We start from the raw sequence: 24,467 nt of genomic DNA, 5'->3' as shown, positions 1-24,467 counted from the left end.
TAAAACACACGTAAATAATTGAAAAGTAATATATATATATATATATATATATATATATATATATATATATATATATATATATATATATATATATATATATACGAATTGGCTTGTTATTTTGACATTTGTGCGCCTAAACGTTACGTTTTGTGTGCGATCCGGTGACATTGTTGACCTCAGTGACCCCTTGTCTCATGCCGCTGTTTGCGTTCCGGCATTGTTTGATTTACAAATTAAGCACTGTATAGCTAATAAGTGTAATGGCAGATTTTGCAGACCGGCCTCAGGGAGGACTTCAGCACAACACTAAGTGCTTGTGGGTTATATTGAACATTTGTTCTTGCTTTTTGTGTTTGTTTTTGGGACTTTTGTGAGGGAAATTAAATGACAGTAATATTAGCTAAAGCATTTAAATCAACTCCAAACACTCAAATAATAAGAGAGATTTCCCACATCCTGTGTGTGTGCCCGCTAATGACACTATATGCAAGAGGACGTGCTGATGCTCCTACCTGAGGCTCACCATCTACACCAAAAAGACTGTGACTACTTGGCCGGGGAACAAGGACCTTAAACATTATCTGTAGAACCATCCTGCACACCACGGACTTGTGCTAACGGGCCGCCCAATGGAGGATGGGTTCCCTTTTGAGTCTTGGTCCTCCCAAGGTTTCTTCCTAATCCCCACCACCATAGGGAGTTTTTCCTTGCCACTGTCGCCTTGGCTTGCTCATTAGGGACCCATACGATTGTAAAGCTGCTTTGTGACATGTACTGTGAAAGCTATATAAATAAATTTGACTTTGACTATACAACAAAAATAACTTCTATGTTTAATTTACAGTAGAACTATAATCCACATACTTCTTTGAATGGTGTATTTTTAGGCACACTGAAACAGCATATATAATTTACTATAGCTATAAATTATTATACATCTAAGCATTCCTGCTTTTAACCTAGTAATGGTGATTATGTGTATAATTTTATGCAATGTATGATTTTTTAAAAATAGTTTGTCACTTGTACTACATCCCTGTCCCACTAGTGGGCAGTATTTGACAGTGAGCTGTGTTGAGACCAGAGTGAGACCGTATGTACTCTCAGAGGGCCTAAAAATATTCTTAAAACATAAATATATATAATATAATTTATCCAAATTTATTTGATCTACTTACAGTTTGGCAATCGACATCTAAACAATGACAAAAATATAAGGAAATACATTATTCAACCGTGTCTATTCAATCTGTGTTGGAAGGTGAGGGGTTAAGTGGAAGCCTGTGAGCCTGTGTCTCCCCCTATCAGGACTGTCATGCCCGCTGTTCGTTTACAGACAGCAAAATTGACCAATCATGTCTTCCCTCTTAGTGGGCGGGCTTAACTGTATGATAATTTCCACCCGCTGTTGCGACGCTAGCTGTCGTTAGCGTACCACCGCTAGCTAGTTTCAATTCATTCCTTTGATGTATATATATAATATATACGGTCTCTGGTATGAACCCTTTGGGTACAAGCCAGGCGGCATCAGGTTATTGTAGCAGTCTGGCTGATTTGGTGTTTTGGTTAGAAAAACTGGAAATTGTGATATCACGTGCTACTCAACTTTGGAATGTTTGGTTTAGAATGTTTGGTTGGGAAGGTGGAATGTTTGGATTCAGTTTTGATGCTGAAAAGCTCAGAACAAGTCGCAAGACATTTTGCTCTGTTAATTACAATACATACAAATCTAACAAATCTTTCTATTTCTTCTATATCTTTCTGTCTTTCTATTCTTTCTATTTTTCAGGTGGAGAATGAGTTTTTTCCCCAGGAGAACCGACCAGCCTAGGCCTAGGCAGGAACAGAACCACTTCATATACACACCAGGTTTTACCACTCATGGTGAGAAAAATACATTTTCATATATACTGTACATAATTTTATACTTCTATGTAAGACAGTATATTAATTCTTATGAGTATGGATTTCCATAGGCTTATTCATAATAATTAAAAGTTAAATATGTATACACATTTATATAGTAGGTTTCTAAGGTTCGGAAAAATAACCTGTATATTTATTCTACAGATGACTGTCAAGCTCTTTATTTCATGTGTACAGGATAATATAATTAATGGAGCATGGGTTATTTCTTTGATTTCTTTGACTCAGCACAATTTTCATAAATCCCACCATGTTAACATTGTCCATGTGGCCATGGAAAAAGCAAATAAAAATAAACATTTTTAAAAAGAAACAGATTTCTAACATGACCTCACAAATTCTTAAGCATTCTCCCCACATTCTAATGACATCACATGGCACCATAGCCCTTGTTATAATCACTTGTTCATTGGGAAACACTTACAAGGCATTTGAGCCTCACTGGGAGGCGTGCTGGGTTTCACTTTACCTGCTGTGGGATTTTCAGGTGTGCCCTACAACCCCCAAGCGACAGTGATCCACACGGATCCCTGTGGACCAGCACCCTTCCCTCACGGAAGTACGGCGGGACCCTCAGATGTCGGCCATGTTAACATCCCTGTAGAAGGACCACTCCACACTGGTACTGTGTAACACTGAAGATTACATGCGTATTCAACAAACCAAATAACCATGCATGATGAAGTATTTATTACATTTGTTTGTAAGGTCTGGCAGAGGTGCAGAACCATCAGCTTTATGCACATGACCTGACCAGTAAAACATCAGTTTTATCAGAAAATATGACATCACATATTCTTCAACATTGTAATGAATTCACATGGCACTGTAGCCCTTCTTATAAACCTGATGATCTTAACAGTACATGCTCATGCTTCCTCTGTGCCCTGCGTTGGTGTTTTGCATTTAGGCCCTGACATGGAGAGGCAGAGACACCTTGCTCAGCCCCATGTTCAAGGCAAGGTTCTGAGGCAGATGGATCCAGTCTACCTCCAGCCTGCTGGTGGGTTCTTCATCGATAACTGTCTTCTTTCATATAGACATTGATAAGATATTTTTACTAGGCACGCGGACTGTTTTTACAAACATTTGTGAATGGGTCACTCTCAGGAGCTCAGTGAATTCCAGCGTGGAACTGTGACAGTATGCCACCTGTGCAATAAATCCAGTCGTGAAATTTCCTCGCTCCTAAAATTCGACAGTCAGCTGTATTATAAGGAAATGGAAGTGTTTGCGATTAACAGCAACTCAGCCACTTGCTTGAATCATATTTCAGTGGCACTTTCAGATAAAGAAACATATGCAACGTAGTACTAAGGCACTGAGAAATGTTATGGTGAGGTCATTTCTGCGAATGGCCTTATTCGCCCATGCAGGTGAAGTTGGCTCCAACAGGTGTCCCCCACTGCCTGTGCTCACTTCACGCACGACAGTCACCTCGTCAGGACTGATGAGGCCTTCTCCACCCACCTTCACAAGGTTGCCTCCACTCCCCAAACCTGCTGGCCGAGAGCCTCTCCGTGCCTTCAGGCCTGCCAAAGGTGAGCTCACTCTTTTGCTCTCCTGGAAATGGCATCCAAACCGTTTGTTGCAGCAACAAAAAAAGTAAAAAAAAAATATTTAAAAAGTTAAAACTGCTTTGAAAACCCTATAGGGGAGACCGGGTATGGTTGTAACATGGGGAGAGTTGTAACACCATCAGTTCACTCATCTGCTAGGCGGTTGTGTTTAGTATAAGGTGATAATGCTTCGAATCATTGTTATACCAGCATAGTATAATACTGATAATACATGTATATGGATTACAGATGTCATTTATCACTATTTTAGTACACCCCCAAACAATCTAAACAAAACATTGTCATGCTGCTTTGCTGGCTTCTGATACCTCATCTGGACTGCTGCTAAAGCATATATCTATTAATCTTTGTAATCTATATAACATGGCTTCTTTAAGTATTGGGTATCACCTGGACAGCGTCAAGCAGCAGCAGTCTGTGTGATATAAGGAGTTTGTGCTTTGTACCTACTTCTGTTGGCAAGGGCAATGTGAGCTTACAAGCAAGACTAGACTTGAATGTTTTATTGCAGTCAGTTGATTGTGCCAGCACCCCACTCCCCAGGCCTGCGCTGTTCCGATCCAGAGCTTTCCAGAGCTCTCCCATAGCCACTTTTGCTCCTCACTGCCATCTGCAGATTTGATTATGAATAAAAGTTTTCTTAAATGTTATTCAAATTGCTCCTATTCATTAGCACATTTCGTTTATCCACTTAATGCTACTCTTGATATACATTTGAGCCATGCCAAAATATCGATTATCATAATCTATTATTGTTATTTAAAATGCAGTATGATCTGCAGGTCTTAATTTCATATGCTGGTCTGAAGATTGAACGTGTCCTCTACAGTTCTGCCTGTGTTTCATGTCCAGGTTCAGTGGAGCCTCCCCAGCTCCACTCTCCAGGGTGGAGGAGAGAGAGAGTGGGGAGACTTCACCGGAGCGGCAGACATCTTCAACCCTTGCTCCCAGACATCTTCGAAGCAGCTAACCCCAGTGATGCTGGTAGAGGTGACTTATTGATGTTGGCTTTACTTTATATGTCATTGAAATACCTGTACAAAATGTAGAATTTATAATGTTGCATCATTTGTTTTGTGTTAAAATATTGCTAAATACGATATTTGGGAACAAGGAGATCAGTTAGTCAGAAACTTCACTCAGGTGTCAAGTGAACGGAGCTAAACTCATGAGCATGGATGCCCTTTCCCATGCAGGTTTGCCCAAATCCAGCCGCTTGCTGTCTGGGAACCCCCCCGGGTCTTTCCTACTGCCCTCCTACCCTCTGGCCACTCTTCCGGGAGTGCAGCTCACTCCCACTCTGCATCGTAGACGACACAAGCGAGACACGAGCCCTCGGCGCAGAGACCCGGGCCCGTGGAGGGACAGTACTGGTGAGCGCATGGCTACGTTGCTAAGAACGTGCTAGGCACACACAGTGAGGCATGGCCGGTTATTTGGGTGTCCGGTTAAGTTAAGTTGGTCTTGCACTAAGCTTGTCTTGCACTTGTTCCCACGTCAGTGGTAAAGTGATGAGCAGACCTAATTTTGTGGTGTCATACATACTACATGAATTTTATTTTAACCAAAAAATGTGCATATACTTGGATCATTTATAGTCACCACTTGTCAAATGTACAAAATACTCATACTGATGCTCTTCATCTGACCTGGTTTCACTCAGTAATGGAACAGTGTCTAGCAGAGGCGACATGTGCTAGCCATTAGCAGAGCTAGGCGGTACTGTAGTTTGGCGCTTCAGTATCTACCAGTATCAGAATTAAAATAATTTTGAATTGTGCCGAAATAATTAAATTGAATCAAATTGTATTTAAATGTAAGACTTCATGATGCAATAAACTAAAAGAATCACAACTAAGCTAAACTAAAACTGGGTCACACATTTACTGAAGCTCTGATAAATGTCTTCCTGCTTCTGGGCTCACGGATGCCCTGCTTTCAGTTCTTCAGTACTAATTCATTGTGCTGCCATTACATGAATTGTAGCAAGATGCATATGAGATGTTGCCGTTCTCGGTCCATCTTGCTTGAATCATATTTCAGTGGCACTTTCAGATAAAGAAACATATGCAACGTAGTACTAAGGCACTGAGAAATGTTATGGTGAGGTAATTTCTGCTAATGGCCTTATTCGCCCATGCAGGTGAAGTTGGCTCCAGCAGGTGTCCCCCACTGCCTGTGCTCGCTTCACGCACGACAGTCACCTCGTCAGGACTGATGAGGCCTTCTCCGCCCACCTTCACAAAGTTGCCTCCACTCCCCAAACCTTCTGGCCGAGAGCCTCTCCGTGCCTTCAGGCCTGCCAAAGGTGAGCTCACTCTTTTGCTCTCCTGGAAATTGCATCCAAAATCATTTGCTGCACCAACAACAACAAAAAAAGTAAAAAAAGTATTAAAAGAGTAAAAACTGCTTTGAAAGCCCTATACTACAAACAAAAAGCCCCTGCTGATCCTCTTGTACATTGCTATGCCTGCACCCATGGACATGTTTTTCTGCACCATGAAGAAACCACTATGAAACCAGAAGTTATATTTGGGATTTTTGATGGAGTACGTGTTAATATGTATTGTGCTTTTCAGGATCTCAAGTGCAAAGCACCAGGGCAGTCCCTGCTGACGACATGTGTGAAGGAGTAGTTGGCAGAGGTTGGAATTGCTTTGCTGTTAACACTGCATTACACAACAATGTTTTATATCTAGTTCTCCATGTTGAATAATGTTTTGCAGTCAGTTTTCAAGCTGATTTGAACCAAAGTTGAGCTGGTAGCCCTAAAAGTCCTAGTCAGTTTGTTTGGGTTCTGGTATTCCTCTCTAGATGAACTCAAACCAGGAACTCCCAGGGAGGATCCCCATGAGCATCAGATTTTACAGCCCTTCTACAAACCAGACCTCGCTCTCGCTCAGAGCTTCAGACTGCTTAGCTCTGATGACTGGTAAGTCACACCTGCAAAATTCTGAAGCATTTGGTTAGGGCAGGTTAAACAGCAAGTCATTTATGGTGTTCTGCATATATGGTAAGTATGCATGTATTTAGTGAAGTTTTTTCCTCTTTGTCCCTTTTCTTGTAGCATTTTTTACTTTCAGTAGCCGATGGTTACAGTGTGTGTCTATGTTCAATATCTTTATACAGGGAGAAGAAAATTGAAGGGTTGATGTTCATCCGTAGATTGGCTCAGTATCACGCTGATGTGCTTGGCAGCAGGCTTCATGATGTCTGTATTGTTCTTATTCAAGAGGTAAGCCACTATATTTGCTGACTGTGTATCTGTCTTCTGAATTCTAAAATTGGCAGCCATCAGCATGTACACATTACAGGTGATGTTGCTGACAAACTCAAGTCAGAGTTAGCATAGTACTTTGAAATTCCTTTTTTTTAAAAACATTTCTCATTTAATTGAAATTCAGATGGCATATCTAACTGTAATTAGTGATTAAGGTATTTAGGCCTACATAACACATTGCAGTGGTGGATTATACTTATTAAGATGGCGGTGGCAGTGTTGGATGTGGCTGAAACGAGCTGGAACGTCGTCTTTCCTGCAGGTACTGCACCTGCATTCTGCAGTGTCCCGCATGGCGGTGGTGTCCTTGAGGGAGTTGTACTCCAGCCTGCAGAAAGGGATGGACCAGGAAGTGGAGGCTACAGCTAAGGTCCTCCTCCACAAAGCAGCGGAGTCCAATGGCTTCATCAGGCAGGACGTGGACACAGCTCTGGACAGCATGGTGCAGAACTGCACCCCCATTCGGAGCATGAACGCCCTTCTTGCTGGAGGACTCTGGTCAGTTAGCATGCAGTGAGCTTTAAACTGTGGCTTTCAGATAGCAACAACAGTCACAAGAAGCTAACACAACACTGATTATGGCTGCTGTTTTTACTTCTCCATTGTTCTTTCAAAATATTGCCACGACCTATATCAATATTTTTAGTTATTTATCCTCTTAAATATTTTTTTTATTGAGTTCCATCTCCGCTCTGCTGATCCAAACTGCCCTTCACACCACTTAAAGAATAGGCTAGTTAGCTAGCTCACAGAGGACATACAAACATTTTCTGTTTAAAAAATACATATATCAGTCCCACCAGGATTTCGCGGGCCTTTTTTGTGATTGTTGCGGGCTAAAATGTTTGATGTTGCGGGTGTTTTTCAAAAAAATTGCGATGGAAGTTGCGGTGTGTTTTTGCTTTTTTGTGAGTACATTACAATAGGGAGTAAATGTTGTATGGTTTCCTCTATTTAGTAGTACATTTTAATGATCTATTTACCTATTTATTCAGGGTTGCCAACTTTTCAAGATCGCTTGAAGTGAGATTTGAACCTGGAGGGGGTGGCGAACATTAATTGTTGACGGGGGGCGGGGTTAGCGAACGTAAGTTGTTACCAGGCGGCCTGTAAAATGGACACAAATTAATTATTATATCGAGATCAATCGCCAGTGGTTGGCGCCAGCGCGAACTAGTAACTCATAGATATGGATCAGAGATAAATAAACTTTATCTCAGTTTAAAGTTTAAACTTATAAACTTTATCTCAGACCCTCGCCACTTGCGTGCGCTGCAGTGACTTCGCGGGCTACCGTTGCATTGTGGGGAATGTAGTGTTTGTGCGTGCAAAACACCATCGGGCGGCTGTGGCCTGCGGGTCGGTTCTAATAGTAATTAAATATCATCCAGGGGGCCATAGATAATCAATTCGCGGGTCGGATCTGGACAGTTTATCCCCGCTTTCATGTAGTGTACTGGGATACTGCTTTTCCCGATCTTTTTGCCGTTATTTTCGTCGCTCATGCTGCTTTCAGTCTGCTCCTCTTGAACGTATATACGGAAGTAAGGCGGGAGTTTGTCGACGTCACATCAATACGACATCAGTGATTGGTCAAATTTGCGGGAAAGTTGCGGTGATTGGCTGAAGTTGCAACACCGCCCTGAATTCGCGGGGTTTGCTTGAAGTTGCGTTGAAGTTGCAAATCGCAACATCGCGACTTTCTGGAGGGTCTGATATATACACTAACTGTTGCAAACTAAGCCATTGAATAGAATATGATCATTTGATTGTGCACGTAGATCATACATAAGGGTATTAAGTTTCTTTATAGAAGCAAAAAGTTGTACTGTATACATTGATTGGATGGATTAATAGTTATTACCTTCTTTTTTTGAATGCCCTAATTTTTTTCCTTCTGTTTTCCTCAAAAGTCATCTGAATGCTGCAGTAAGAAAGTGTACTGCTCGGCACTTGGCTACTTTGGTAGAGAAGATTGGTGCAGAGCGAATTATTCCTGCAGTCTCCAAGTTGGCACAGGACTCTTCCCAAGAAACCAGGTTAGTATTGTGATCAGAACGAGAATTCTACAAAGCTTATTCAATTTCCCAGATAGTAATAGATGCTGTGAGTCATGGATCCCTCACTCTCGGTTCTCTCCTGTTTTGGGGTCTGTTCCTCGTCTCAGGCGCTTGGGCCGGCGTATGCTGCTGTTCCTGTCCTCCCACCATGACTTTGATAAGATGGTGGAAAAGTACATCCCTGCCAAAGACCTGGCAACCATCAGGGACACTGTCCTCACTCTGAAATCCAAGGTGGCGATTCATGTTTGGATACATGATGAGGATTTTTTATCCCTTTCAGCAACTATGCCCCATGTTTACTCACTAAACAAAGCTTATTCACAAAACTTCTAGGTGAAACAGACTGCAATAAAAAAACATCTAAACTGTCATGGTAGACATATATTGTAAACAAATAATAAAGTACAGGGCAGTGCGTGACACCACACATTGTATTTACAGTAGGGCATGCACAGTGGTTGAGCATGGTTCAAAATGAACCGGTTTGAAACCTTTGGGATAGAATCAAAGTATGAAGCAACATGTGGACTTCAATATCATCACTCCATGTTTTGTGGTGATTCGTACGTGTGTATTCCCAGAAGAGGACAAAGGTGTCTAGGATTCCAAGATATAAGATGCGTCAGCCTCGTCTGGAGCAGCAAGAAGCTCCAGCCGCACAGACGGATCGGCAGAACACGCAGCGAATGAAGCGCAGCCTTAGGCACACGGTGAGGGACGTGAGCCCAGACGACGCGGCACCTCTGAAAGGTAACGGCTGACCTCGGCAAACGCTCCCCTCCTGTTTCCTGAGAACTTTACCTTACCGCTTACCTATGAACCTCCTTCTCATCAGACCTGCAGCTGAACAGTAATGTTCCAGCCCAGACTAAGACCGATGTCCTCATGGATGATTTGCCCACGAGCCCCAGCAATGCACGCACCCCCAGAAGTCCCGTCAAAAGTTTGATTCCCCCGCTTCATCCCAGCCCCCCCACGGCTGTCCCTACTAAACACTTACTGCCACGACGCAGACGAGCTCCCAGTCTGATCAGAGCACGCCCGTCCCTTTCAAACAGTTCTGGTGAGTGTTGCCTGCTCTTCAGCTTCTACATGTGTGATCACTGCGCTTGCACGTAAATTGCTTTGCTGTTTACACTGCACAACAATTACACAACAATGTTTTAAATCTAGTTCTCCATGTTGAATAATGTTTTGCAGTTACAAGGATGTAACTTTTTTTGTTTCATGTAGTGAGCTTCACTTCACGTTACACTGCGGGACGTCTTCTGGGCACAGGAGGATTCGGCTCAGTGTATGCAGGAGTCCGCAAGGCTGATGGAAAACAGGTGAGCATCAGCACACAATACAAGAATGATTGTGGGACCTAATTTCTATTTTAGATTGTGATTAGAACTTTGAGCTATGAGTTTTCCCTAGAGATCCTTTGTTATTCACATGGCAATCAAGTGGTCAAGTCTAATGTACCTTGACCTTTTTCCACTTTTTGAACACAAAGATCCTGATTATACAATGTGATAAGCTTGGTAATCTGTGGATGAGTATTTATCAGACTCCAGATTTATGAGTTACCCGAGAAGCTGTGGCTACCATCTGAAAGCCCTTAGATATGTTAAATATACTGTCTGTTTTGTGTAAATAACTTCACTTCCTGTGTTTTTTATGTGACCAGATCGCCATTAAATTTGTGCCAAAGTATCACGCAGAAAGGTTCATCACTGTTGTAAGTCCAATACCTTTACTTATGTAATATTGCAACAATGTTTGGAACTTTTTAGATGGGTAAAACTGTAAAGGGACTATAAACGCAAAGCTGTTAATTTTCCATTCAGTGACTCCTCACAACACGAATGGAAAACAGTTCACATTTTAGATTCAGGTTTCATCTAATGATTGGTACCAATCCAGATCCCTTTCATGTTAACCTGCTAACCATAATTCCACTATAAAACTTCAAACCCATACTAACCAAGTCTTCCTTAATTTTAGCCCGGCAATACTCGCCGTCTCCCCTTAGAGGTGGCTTTAATGGAGATGGTGTGCAAGCCACCTCGTTGTGAGCATATTGTGGAGCTCCTAGAATGGTTTGAGTGCCACAAGTGCTTCATCTTGATTCTGGAGCGACCCGTCCCCTGCATAGACCTGTTTGACTTCTTGAACTTGCACCAACGCCAACTGCCTGAGCCACTGGCACGACGGATCATGCATCAGGTGGTTCAGGCTGTCCTTCACTGCCATGACCGTGGAGTTCTGCATAGAGACATCAAGGGAAAGAACCTTCTGGTGAACCTGGACACCCTTGACGTCAAGTTGATCGACTTTGGCTGTGGCGATCTGCTTAAGACCGGACCCTACAGGCACTTTAGAGGTTATTCACCATAGGAATGAAATGTGCACCTCAAGTTAAAAAATGGGATCAAATTAGAGACTATTATAATCTTTTTATTTTGTTACTGATGATTCTCTCTCGTTGTCTCAGGCACCATGGTATACAGCCCACCTGAATGGCAGGTTGACAGGACGTATGAGGGCCGTCAAGCCACCATCTGGAGTCTGGGTGTGCTCCTCTACAGTATTATCTGTGGACATCTGCCCTTTGAGAAGGTGGAGGACATTGTTGAGGCACACCTGTGCTTCAGTGGAAACCCATCCAGAGGTGAAAAGGCAGAAGCATCTTCAAGATAACTAGAAAGTCTAAATTGCAAAATGATCATTTATGTAATTATTTAATCTGGTAATGTAATACACAACCACAGATTGATAAAATGGACTAATGAAGAATGGAGAATTGGCAATACAACATTTTGTAACCATCTTAAAATGATAAAAAGTTTTGTTCAGTCTTTTTTGTTAGTGATGGAGGTTTCTGTACAGTTCTGTCATTTATAAACTTTGAATAAGCCATTAGAACAGTCAGATCAGAAGTTTCAGATGGTAATTGATTTTCTTTCTCAACTAATCCCGTTGCTACACACACAGACTGCCGCCATCTGATAACATGGTGTCTTCAAAAGGATCCTGCAAAACGTCCTGTGCTCGAGGATGTTCTTGCACATGAGTGGTTTTTAGAAGGACTTCAGAACTAACTCAGGTTAGACAAGGAGTATAAATGGAACATGTTTGCATACACGATGAGGATTTTTTATCCCATTCAGCCACTATGCCCCATGTTTACTCACTAAACAAAGCTTATTCACAAAACCTTTAGGTGAAACAGACTGCAAAAAAAAACCATCTAAACTGTGATGGTAGACATATATTGTAAAAAAATATTAAAGTACAGGGCAGTGCGTGGCACCATACAGTGTATTTACAGTAGGGCATGCACAGTGTAGTCCCAGACCCAGTAGTTAAAGGACAGCATGAACCGGTTCAAAATGAACCGGCTTGAAACCTTTGGGATAGAACCAAAGTATGAAGCAACATGTGGACTTCAATATCATCACTCCATGATGTTGATGTGGCTTTAGGATCTGGGTGAGATGCCTCAGGATACACAGCTCGAGGCAGGCGCTCCATCCCAGCTGTGGAGTCATGCGTACCTCCTCCTCAGTTTGCCAGCAGGTGAATATTTAAAATCAAACAACAACAAAAATCAAAACAACAACAAAAAAGTGCATCCTGATTGGAACTGCTTTGATGTTTGCAATTTTGATGGTTTTGATGTTGGTTTAATTTGATTGCAGCCTTGTTCATTTTCTGTTTGGACACTATAACCCAATCCTTGTGTTTTCTCTCTTGTGTGTGTTCAGCAAAGACAGCAGCAGAGCACACATCCTTAGCATTGCAGACAAGACGGAGTACGTCAAGCAGCTCAAGGCCCTGCTGGGTTCAAAAGACTTCAGGGAGCGCATCAAGTGCATTGATCAGCTGGTGGTCGACTGCGAAGACAACCCATATATGGTCGTGGGCAACATGTTCCCGGTAACTCATTTGAACTGAATTGATTTTTAATGTTTTCAGCAGCTTTCAGAAGTGATCTGTATAGGGGATCATACGTTGGAGAACATTAAATGCTGGCACATTTTAAATGCTGGCACATCACACTGCTCAGATGTGCCAGCACTGCTCAGAGACAACCTGGCCCAAGTGGTCTAGATCTTAGTCCCAGCTATAGTGGACAATCACCTCAGCTCCAAGAATAACGCCATCTACATGGCAACAATAGGTGCCATTCACGCTCTCATCAATAACCTTGGTGGGTTCTTTTCTCTCTTCACAAAACATCTTGAAGAACACATGCCACTGGGCTTTAGAAAAACAACAACAACAATGATTGTGTTCTGTTTTACCTTTGGGGAAAAGGTTCACACAAATCGGTAAAAGAATGTTCTTGCTCTTTGGCTAGATGTTTGTGGTGCAGATCAAATGGAAATTTCCTTTCATATTAAGGCACAGTCCAATATAAAGAGAAAAAAAAGACTGACAGGAGATCTTGCGTTATCTGACAGCAGATTGTTAAATAATGGAGTTTACAGTGGATGTGCTTAGGCTCTTTTGTTCTGCCTAATATGCACTCAAATAATTATGCATATGCGTTCCAAATGACCATTTGCAAACAGAGCTTTGTGCTCCTATCAGATACTGTTCATATATATTTAGTTAAAGTGTAACATTTTATGTGAATAATTAGTTGTTTTGATAAAGCAGGACACGTTTCTAAAAAGAATTACCATACTGTAAATATTGCTGAACTTGACCAACACTGTCCTTGATCTATCTTTTTTCAGATAACACTACTTCTTCAACCGTTTTGCACAAAGGCTCAATTTCTCAGTGGAAAAGCTAAAGTGGATCTTGTTGATAAAGTTGCAGGTAAGTATACAATATACAGTGTCTAATCTTTTGTGGTTGTGTATACAGAAATATTCTACAAATTCAAATACATTTATCAAAAAACAATTATTTCAGAAAGTCATTCCACTGATATGCTAAGAGATGCCAGAGATAAAAAAAAAGATAAAAGATTTACCAGAAATACTATAATTCCTATATTTATTAATAATATTTATAATATTGATAATAATCATTCCAGAGAGTTACCATAGTTACCAAATACTGTCACTTTAATTGAATTAAATCTTTCTAGGTTAAGAAAATGCTTCTGCAATAACCCAGTACTGTCCAGGGTTGATTTATTTATCTTGTTCTTTTTATAGAGCTGGTTAGGGAACTCTACCCCTGCAAGCCACAACTGGTTGAGCAGAAGGTGCTTCCTCTGCTCTGGTACCTCCTGGGGACCTCCAGCAACAGTGGTACAGTCCACGGGAGGGGTGGAAGCGTAAGGGGGGGCCACTGTCCACCTATGCCGAACCGCAAGAGCCTAAACGAGTTTGTGAAGAACCTCTCGATCAACTGAGAGCTGCCAGCCAGACCTCCAGACCAAAATAAACCCCAACATGGTTTCTACTTGAAGATGGAGATGTTTGTGCATTTCTTACTGTGCCTGCACTTTAAATGAAAGAGAGAGGAAGAAAGTCAAATTAGCAGAAAGCTAAATCATTAAACTCAGAAGTCCTTTTAAATAAGGAGCACAGATTTTAGCGAATCACATCAGGTTTAACATGCCTAGGAGCTCTGCTCTTTTTGCACTTTGAAATACTAACACTTATCATGATAACTGTTGTCATGGTGACTATAGATATATATTGTTCTATGATTGTTATTTTCTGTTGACATATCCTGAGATAACTGTGCAGAATGTAATTTATCACATGCACAAGGAACAAGGATCTATAGTCTTTTTGTTGTTTGGTATGCGTAATGTGCCTTTTCAATTAGGAGTCTTAAATGGTTGTTTTAAAAAATTAAAAAGCTATGATTCACAAAATTACTTTTGTACTATAGCCAGAGCTTAATTTGAGCCGGAACAGGATCTGGGAACTCTGGGAATCCAGTAAATTTCAAGCCTACTAATTATAAGTTATGAAAAAATCTGTCTGCGTTGAACCAATTAATTGAACAAATAATTCTATAAAAGACATTTTTTAAACACAAGATCCACATTCAGTCTTCCTAAATCACATAAGAGCTCTCCCTTTTAGCGATGGCTGTCCGTGTCTCTCCTATAAAGCTAGTTATACTTTCACGAGTGACTGTAGCGCGCGACTTCGCACACCTCGCGCGAACGGCGGAGGCGTTTATACTAGCCGCGTCACATGCAGTGTTGTCTGAAACGATATGATGTGGTAGAATAAAGAAACACCCCTCAAAAACAGGAGAAGGAACATCTACCTGATGAATTTTAATGTTGCTTTGTGTTTCAGATTTGAAAAGTGCTGGAATTTAGGCTATAGTACTTGATAATGCACTTAAAATGCACTTCTTCAATTAACTAAGTAAAAAACTGTCATATTGGAGGAACACAAAAAACTGCAAAGTATAGTGTTGACAGGACTGACTCTGGGGACTCTGTTTTGCCAATATATTCATTCCTAGAGCAGTGTCTCTTAATCCTACTTGTGGTAATTCACATAGCTCAACACACATAATCCACTTCACTAATGACTTAATAAACCGTTTGTTTGATAAGCAGTTGGAGCTAGATCATGTACATTCAATACTTAGTGTGTTGAATCGTGGAATATTTAAAACTGTGTGGAGCAGTTAGGAACAGGACTGAGAAACACTGCCATAGAGTTTCAAGCTCAGCTCCAGGATACCAACAGCTCAATGTTATTCCAATTTTAGAACAATACAGTTGTATAAAATTAAAAATAATTTAATGCTAAACTGTGCAGTGTTGTGGACACAGGACTGAAATATGAAACCCCTGCTTTAGCCCTACACTTCCTCCTCCCTACTCGTAAACTGTGTGGTGACTCCTTCTTCATGGACCTGTAGCACAGGCTCTCACACTGACCTCCCCTGACAGCCGGTGTTCTGTCGAGTTGTGCTTAGCATCGAGTTGTGCTCGTTTGCGGTTTTGCACATGCGCAGACCCACAGGCTTGTCATTTGTTTCTATTGTCATTTTGACCTATAAACATGTAAATGTTTTACATACTGGCTTTGCAAAGATGACATGAGGCAGGATTTCATGAGGCAAATTCGTGGTGGTGCCTCCACTTTTCTAGAATGTTCAGAATGGTCAGCGCAAAATTTAAGAGATTTCTTTCCATGCTCTCTACTTCACTGTAATCCATGCCTTAAAAACAAACAAAAGATAAGATATATAGCACATTATACTCAGTACTCTATATATAATAGAGATGTACTATGAAATGTACCATTTTACATCCAAATAAAATTATAAAAGTTATCCCATCTCTTCTCTCTCCCTATACATATATAGCTATGGAGAACAGGTGGGATGAGGTATTCAACTTCCTCTCTCAGGGATCATACCCATCTGGGTATAATAACTCCCAAAAATTAAATTTGAGGAGGTATGCTTCCAAATTTACTGAAAAGGGTGAGCATTTATTTGTTTAAATGTAGCCAGTGTCTTGGTAAGGTAGCTCTTTAATTATTATACGACTTTAATGAATGTTAATGAATATTCAATGCAGAAGGACAGCTTTTCTTTAAAAGTAGAAAAGCCATAAAATAAGAAAAGAAAGCTTTCAGGAATTTCACGCCTCTCCGATTGGAGGACATTCAGGCATCCTGAAAACTCGAGCTGTAGTGTGCTCCAGATTTTACTGGCTTGGCATGACCATTGATCTTGACAACTGGGTATGTGTTGAAGTGCGTTCTTGTGTGTTTTGAGCTGTTGATAAATCTGCATATCTGTTATAAATGAATGAATGAATGAATGTTTCAATTTATATAGTGCCTTTTCAGGATACCCAAGGCGCTTTACAATTGTTAAGACAGCTACCTCTCAGACAACCAATCACACACCGGCGAGAAGCGGCAGCCAATTGCGCACAGCAACTTGTTTTTATTGAACAGAGAGAGACACAGACACACACTATGGGCATTTTTGCTGTTTAAGCATGGTTACATAAATGTGTCTCTAAACATACTTAATTATAGCATTTTACCCACATGTCTCATATCAAAATGTTCAGAACAATCTCAGTTCTCTTCCTAATGAGGTTACATTGACTTAGAGTATTGCATAAATAAATAATATGGTCCTAAACCTGGAAATATGAGGCATATTTTCAAAAATTCTTTCATATTTTATATGAAATTACACATTTACTAAAAGATCAATAATATTGTTGCTTGAAATATGTTTGCACAAGGGTTTGCTTCACAAAAATAGTGAAACATGTAATATATATAGTAGTATACAAGTATAAATTAGTGTACAAAAATGTGTACACCAAACTACGAAACTCCCATCAAACTCCTGAACTACAGGCTAAATCAGCTTAGCCAAAACCATATCCACTCATCTAGATTATTATATACTATACTTTCACATCTACAAAGCAAGCATATAGGCAAAAGACAAATACGAAATAATAAAAAAATAAGTAAAAATAATTTTATAAAGAATAAATTAGCAGGAGGCTAGCTAGACAGCTAGTAACACATCGCGAGCCGATCTGCGATCGTCCGCTATTATAGTGAGCAATATTGCAAAATATCATTCATTTAGCCTTCGATCTGTTATACTTTTCATAAAACCCTTCAGGAAATCAACATAGGTTCATAACCGCTATGTAGTAGTAGTAAGGGCTAGTAGTAGTAGTAGTAAACTACTGAGCAAAACCGGTTTTTTTACCTCAGGCGTCAAAAAGCGGCCAAAACTTCCGCAAAGGGCGATATGTTTCCTGAGGTCGTAGGTCATCGGGTCATCGGTCACGAGTCTCTCCTCAGGCCTACAATATGGGGTCATCAGTAGACGCTAGCTAGCTAGATGCTACATAGAACTACAAACAGGACTACAGTACACCATCGCGAAATTCGCGACCCTATCTGTGATCGCCCGCTATTATAGTGATCGATATTGCATTTAGTCATCGATCGTTTATATTTTTCATAAACCCCTCAGGAAATCAACACAGGTTCATCAGTAGACGCTAGCTAGCCAGATGCTAGCTAGCTGCTAGCTAGCCAGGTGCTAGCTAGCTGCTAGCTAGCGAACTAACTACACGGGACCATCGCGAAATTCGCGACCCTATCTGTGATCGCCCGCTATTATAGTGATCAATATTGCAAAATAACATTCATTTAGTCATCGATCATCAACATACCTTCACCATCGCCATGTAGTTAAGTAGACGCTAGCTCGCTAGCTAGCGGCCGTCAAAGTCTGTATTTCCGTGTTTGTCCGAGGTGAAACGGATCTAATGCCGTCCTAAAACCCTCCTACATCCGTAAAGGGCGATGTGAGTGATGTCAGCGGTCATGTAATGACTGACACTTGAATCCGCCAGTCACAGCAGTCACAGCAGTCACAGGCAGGCGCAATAACCCCCCCCCTTGTGCAAGCCATAAAAGGATTAGCCATATACGGGCGTGCTTCAACTCGGTCATGTATTGCCATCTTGTGGCCAGTCTGCTCAAGCATGAATTAACATTTTTTTAAAACAGTTTCCAGTTTTCAAAAACATTCGAACCGTGTGTCTGCGATGTTGTATCGCTGAGATATTAATAACATTAATGTATATACTCGCACGGTGGCCATCTTTGACGCATGGGTGCGTCAGTAGACCTGGGTGTCAACCACATCAAGCCATACAGAAGAAGCCAAAATGATGACAGGCAAGTCACCACTCAAGAATCTCACAAGATCCTCAAAGAGAATGAGACCAGCACATGTTCTGATGGCCCCAACTCTTTGACCATGGGAGGAGATTTGGAAAGACTAACTGAAGACCTTTACCTGCCACAGAGACCATCAGTTATCCACTTTGCCCCTAAAAAACACACTCAAGTCTGTGATGCAACAACAGAGGTAAATTGAGGCCTACATACGTCTTGAATATATTGTTTCTTGTTTAGTGTTTATTTGATCCATTCCTTATTATTCAATGAGTCTTTATACAGACATTTTTTCAATTACACAATCATTAGAGTATGATGAGTTTGCCTTTCACAGTTTTCTGTATACCAGTCAACAGTGTATGTGACAATTACCACTGTTGACTGTTGAAGCATCCCCCAGGTTCATCAGCCATACAGGAAAGCATACAAGAAAGAGGTTGTTAATGAGTTCTGTGTTCAAGTTTGACCTGTTGGTCATTTGTTCAGCCTACCCTTGTTTATAGTTTGCATGAAAGGGATTTGGCCTGTTCAAACTATACATGTTGGCCCGTTGGCCATTTTGACCTGTTGGACGTTTGTCAGATGCACTATGTTGCCAAAAGTATGTGCATACCTCTTCTAATGAACTGATCTGGCCAGGCATGGTCATTGTATGGGAGGGAAATCTTAATTCTACATCATGCAATGGCATAGGGAATTGTGTATAGATGGCCCTGGGTTTGAAAGGCCCTGGCGTTAAACTAGGGCAAATGAGAATGGTGTTCATGTATTCACATGCTTTTGGCCATGTAACTGTAATAGTACAGGGATTAGAAAAAACAAATATCTATGCTTTGACATTCATGCTGTGCTTTCAGTTTGAATGTTGTGGGCTGCAGAAGACTGTGGTCGGGTGGAGGCAGTTGTTGGACCATATAAACTGTTTGATTCGTCTTTCCGTACACTGCATGGGACCGAGTGGCTGGCTGATGATGTAAGAGACCAAATCACTGTCAAAATGTATTACAAGAGGAAGTATAACAATCTTTAATGGTTGTTTATTTTACAATGCAGGTTATTGATGCGTACTTGCACACACTCATTGAAAAACAGCAGGTAAGTGGCAATTATATTTATGTAGCTGTGTTAGGTATTTCTTGCAACATAATTAAAATTTCAGTTGTTCTTAACAGAAAGCTGTTCACCAGCTCTGTGCCGTTATTGCAACATCGTTGTTTTCTGGACAATTCCAGAGACTCAGAAAGGTACTTTCATCACATTTACAGTCTAGCAGTAATGATTATCAGTAACAATAATGACAACTTTGTATTCAACACATTCTTTAGATGACGTTTCCACTGGAGGAAATCTGGATGTGCCCTGTAAACACTGGGGCTCACTGGGTTTTAGTGGTTAGTTTACCTTTCCTTATTTTTCAGAGCAGGTTTGTTTACACTACAAGTCAAATGTTTGGTCAGACCTACTTTGTTTATTTTTATTATTTTTGACATAAAAAAACTGGAAAGATGCTAAAGCAATGAACGAATGCTGTGCTCTATTTATGCTCTAATAAACAAATATTAGATTCTTTGAAGTAACTGTCCTGTTCATGAAGCAGCACCTATGATGCTTTAACATCAGTCCTGAACACATTCTCACATGCAGAGACCTTGTAGAGAACTAAAGTTCTGAAATAAAGGGTGCATTTAAAATGAAGTATGTTGAGAATTAATTAATATATACAACAACCTTCCCAAATTGTCTTATAAACAAATTAAGGCATAATCCTTTAGATTAAAATGCCTTTTTTTGTGTTCAAACATTTGACTGGTAGTGTACATCAGTCATTATTTGCATGAATCGTACAGAGATATTCTAATTGTGCTATGATGCAGCAGAGTGTTATAATATGACGAGAGAATAACATGAATGAACTAATTTCTTTTAGATTGTCAACATGTCTGACAAGGTCCTTGTGTTGATCGATCCCCTGGCAAATGAAAGTGCACTCGAGCGCAAGCTGCTACGTAACTGGCGGTAATAACATTTTAACATTGCTATTTTACAGTGCTAATTTTGGAGCTTTTTTCTGAAAAGAACTGGTGTGATGTTAAACTGTGTTCTTCTATCATTTTTTAAAAACAATAATTAGGAACTTCTTAAGGATGACAGGCCATGGAGACCAGGAGCCTAAATGGACAGTACAAACAATACTGCACAACAAGCAGCAGGATTCCAGCAGTTGTGGGATTTTAGTGTTGAGGGTAAACCTTTTGAAAATAATGTGATGGGCATTTATAAGTAACTGATATTACTCTTACCATGTAAAATGCCACTTTGCAGTTTGCAGAAGATTATTTCCAGAGGAGAAACATCAGCGCTGTCCAGACATCCCCACAAGATGTTACCAAGGCACGACTTGAAGTAGCCTGTGCACTGCTGCAGTGTAAAGTTCAGTGGTATCAAACACTGCATGAAAGCAGTGCCATAAAGTTTTCTTTAGTCAAAACCCATATAAATCCATATTCCATCATCTGACTCAAAGGTAACGAAACTATCAATCTGTGTCCTGTACCATAAAGCTACTGCAGAGACTCTTTACTACATGATTATTTCTAGAGAATGAGTGCTACAGTTTAAAACCATACTAAAATCATTGTTTCTAGGGAATGCAGATGATTACTGTGTGGTGTGCTCCTTGCTGGAATCTGATGCAGACAAGAGCATGATTGAAATGGTAATGTATAACATAAGCATACTTTGTATTATTAGACAACTGGAGTAGTATTAGTACTAATATGTACCTAATGGCTTTTTTTGGGGGGTAGGTGTAGTGTGATTTCTGCAGTAGGTGGGCACATGTTGAATGTGCCGAATACAACAAAGACACTAGTCTTACATATGTGTGCAAAAAATGTTACTGTTGTAAAAAGTTAGTGTTGTGCTTGGTTTATATACAAGTTCTAATAAAGAAGTTCTAATAAACTGCATATCCATCCCTTGTCCATACAGTGCACACAGAGTTAGTAGCGATGTAAAAAAAAAAAAAAAAAAAAAAGATGGGTGTGACGCTGGGCGCAGGGAGACGGACAAGGCACGAGTCCAATAGTCTTCCACAAATGTTATTTTATTTAATACAAAAATAGTCCAGACAGCGCACGTATAGCTTACACTAAGGCTGGGCGATATGGAGCAAAAATAATATCTCGATATTTTTAAGATGAATGGCGATATACGATATATATCTCGATATTTTTTCTTCCCAAAAGGTAATAACAAAGAGGCAGTAATAAGTCAAATCTACGTCCCAAATGATTTGAGCGAGGAAGAGAGGCGGGGCAGGGCGGAAGTTGTTAAAAAAGAAACTCAAGTAAATTCACTATTCATAGTGTTGTGCGTGAATGATGCGTTCATTGAACACGCTCATTGTGTTCGTTGAACTGAACGCAACACATTTTTTAATAACTTGAACGTGAATTAGTTCACGTTGTGTCATGAACGGTAGACATCACTGTAAATCAGCGTTTCTCAAAGTGTGGGGCGCGCCATTTTGGTGGTGGGGCATAGAATTTCCCCATCTTCTGAGGTGGGGAATTATTGAAAAAGTTTGAGAACCACTGCTGTAAATGAACGTTGGAATTTGTTTTCCATTGAAAACTGAGTGACATCTGTTTTCTCTTTTGAAACGCAATGAGAGAAAGTTCATCCCTCGCTGGTGCCACTTAAATCATGTATCACCAGACAAATGGTTTTGACGTTGTGTGCGCAATGCATTGTGGGCAACGTAGTGTCCGGCTGAGAATAGTTAACATACTGGCTAGTTAATAACATACTGGCTTCCGCACGACGTTACCCGTGATGAATTGCAGCAGAGCGGGGTAGGCATAGCACGTATAGTACGTATAGTGATTTCTAGCTTGTAGTTGTCACGTCTGGCTCCGCCCCTTCTAGTCTTGTCGTTTTTATGTTTTCCTTGTTCTTGTCACGCCCCTCTGTTTCAGCTGTTCCGTGTTAGCTCGTCTTAGTTTTACAAATGTGTGTGTGTGTGTGTTTGTATTGCCTATGTAAAGACTATACCTTCGGGGATCATTGTCGTTTCTTTATCTCCTAGTTGGTGTGTATATATAGCCTATGTCCAGACTATACCTTCGGGGATCACTGTCGTTTCTTTATTTCCTAGTTGGATGTGCACGGCCGTATTCACGCCTTATCTGTGATTCGTGGTTTTGATTAGCTTCGTGTTTGTGTGTGGTTAAAGTCTCTGTTCCATTTTCAGGTTCGTAGTGTTTTAGGTTTTCAGTTCATGTTTGGTCTCTGTGTTCTCTAACGTGGTATCGTGCCTGGCAATACATGTATGTTCTGTTAGTCTTCATGTTCATGTATGGCCGTTACTTGCTTCCCGTGTGTTTGTTCATGTCGGTGTATGTAACAATTAGTTGTACTCTTGTTTGGTCTAGTTTTGTGCCCTTGTCATTTCCGCTGCCTTTTAGTATATTAAGCGTTAGTTCTCTATTCATCATGCCACGTCATTCGCGGTCCACTCGCGTGTCGTCTGCAAATGTAAGATGTGAAATAAAATCGAATGAGATTGTACTCTCTACTTCGCATTTGTGTCCGCCCCTTGATTGCGCAACAGCCAAATCGTGAAAAAAAGCATTTGAATATCTCACGAAAAAAGTAAAATGAACTGAACTTTGAACTATTTCATAATTAAAATTGTGAACTTTGAACGTGAACTGTTCACTTTGAGCATGTATGAACTGAACTTGAACTAGTTCAGAAAAGCTGTGAACTGGCACAACACTGACTATTCAGTATGGAAGTAAGCGGTTTCGTACGCAACCCATAACACGTGTAACTAACGCGACATAGACTATATCGATATAACGATATTGTCTCATCTTATATCTCGTATGAAAATATATCGATATTTCTCAAAATCTCGACATATCGCCCAGGCCTAGCTTACACACATGAACGTATAAGACTGACATAAATGACTAACAAAGACGAGCACGGGACACTGCGCGAACGCACATTAAATAGACAAACCACATAAGCGCCGAGTGTTCATGAGATGAGCCACAGGTGAGACTGATGAACACACTCAGACACAACCACACCGACGGAGATCCTGTCTACGACTAGACGTAGACAACATAAACACACGGCTGAAAGCTGAAACACGTACTGAAACACATGTACATAAACACATGTACTGAAAGCATGATTTGATAAGGAAAGCATTATTTGATGTATGATATCAGCCTATCGAGATATGCTCACCATGTAAAATATTAATAAGGAAGCTATAATAGATTTTAATCCACGCTTCCCTTGTCCATACTGTCAGGGTTGGACCCAGGACCGTTCCTCCGGTCGCCACAAGGAGGAGCCCGCGAGCTAGACCTGGGGGCAATCAGGCACAATAGGCTGCAGGTGTTTGCAGCCTACTTAAGGCGAGCAACTTCAGCAGTCCTTTGCTGAAGTTGTTAGTTGTATTCACGCTCGCAGCCTAATTAACCTAATTAGTCCCTAAATGCACATGTAATGTAATGAAAACCAAAGGAATGATTGTTGAATGTTGGTTCAGGCCTAAAGAGCTTGTTCTTATCAAATTTAGATAACACTACACTAATCAATATTTTTTTCCTTAGGTGACAATTCCACATCCTGTCAGTTGAGATCCAATAATTCAGAGACAGTTGACAAAATGTATTTCCCAACCTGGGAATAAGGGTAGTGCGCTGTCCACACCAATCTGTGGTGGGGAGTTTGACATCTTCAATGGGACTGTGTGTCTACTGGAGAAGAAAAAGACCAGGAGCAAGAAACGGCAGTTCTTTACCCAGATTTTCTGAGGCAGTTCGCTTAAAGCCTGGAAGAGAGAACGGACCAAGATGTTTGCATCTGGTGATGGTCCTGATGGAGGTTCTGTGGGTGCTGTTAAGAAGCAGAATGAGGAGGAAAGACA

At 40.8% G+C, this 24,467-nt stretch overlaps 1 protein-coding gene across 5 annotated transcripts; it reads left to right on the top strand.

Moving 5' to 3' along the window:
* Window positions 1–1,397: 1,397 nt before the first annotated feature.
* Window positions 1,398–16,158, top strand: LOC143485565 (uncharacterized). Of its 5 annotated transcripts, none has more exons than XM_076985018.1 (25): window positions 1,398–1,884; window positions 2,414–2,548; window positions 2,837–2,929; window positions 3,303–3,467; window positions 4,359–4,496; window positions 4,703–4,879; window positions 5,650–5,814; window positions 6,086–6,151; window positions 6,321–6,438; window positions 6,636–6,741; window positions 7,049–7,284; window positions 8,700–8,825; window positions 8,954–9,080; window positions 9,431–9,599; window positions 9,685–9,912; window positions 10,083–10,177; window positions 10,522–10,572; window positions 10,839–11,217; window positions 11,329–11,505; window positions 11,829–11,940; window positions 12,320–12,413; window positions 12,602–12,773; window positions 13,580–13,664; window positions 14,009–14,104; window positions 16,143–16,158. In XM_076985018.1, exons 1-20 carry the CDS (start codon window positions 1,797–1,799, stop codon window positions 11,933–11,935), a joined length of 2,946 nt encoding a protein of 981 aa, XP_076841133.1. In that variant the 5' UTR covers window positions 1,398–1,796; the 3' UTR covers window positions 11,936–11,940; window positions 12,320–12,413; window positions 12,602–12,773; window positions 13,580–13,664; window positions 14,009–14,104; window positions 16,143–16,158. The 5 variants fall into 5 exon arrangements, with proteins under 5 accessions (XP_076841133.1, XP_076841135.1, XP_076841134.1 ...); XM_076985020.1 differs by lacking the exon at window positions 16,143–16,158 and having other exon boundaries at window positions 9,685–9,785; window positions 9,816–9,912; window positions 14,009–14,893; XM_076985019.1 differs by lacking the exon at window positions 16,143–16,158 and having other exon boundaries at window positions 9,434–9,599; window positions 14,009–14,891.
* The last annotated feature ends 8,309 nt before the right edge of the window (window positions 16,159–24,467 follow it).

Source organism: Brachyhypopomus gauderio, unplaced genomic scaffold (assembly GCF_052324685.1).
Source record: "Brachyhypopomus gauderio isolate BG-103 unplaced genomic scaffold, BGAUD_0.2 sc37, whole genome shotgun sequence".
In the NCBI taxonomy this organism is placed as follows: Eukaryota; Metazoa; Chordata; class Actinopteri; order Gymnotiformes; family Hypopomidae; genus Brachyhypopomus; species Brachyhypopomus gauderio.
This window is presented reverse-complemented; position numbering and strand designations above follow the sequence as displayed.

What these genes read in the sequence shown, in the direction of transcription:
- LOC143485565 (XM_076985018.1), top strand. Translation starts at nt 1,797, where the DNA reads ATGAGTTTTTTCCCCAGGAGAACCGACCAGCCTAGGCCTAGGCAGGAA. An exon ending in AGTCTACCTCCAGCCTGCTG is followed by an intron (nt 2,930 to 3,302) that starts GTGGGTTCTTCA and finishes TCGCCCATGCAG; the next exon opens with GTGAAGTTGGCTCCAACAGG. An exon ending in GTCCCTTTCAAACAGTTCTG is followed by an intron (nt 9,913 to 10,082) that starts GTGAGTGTTGCC and finishes TGTTTCATGTAG; the next exon opens with TGAGCTTCACTTCACGTTAC.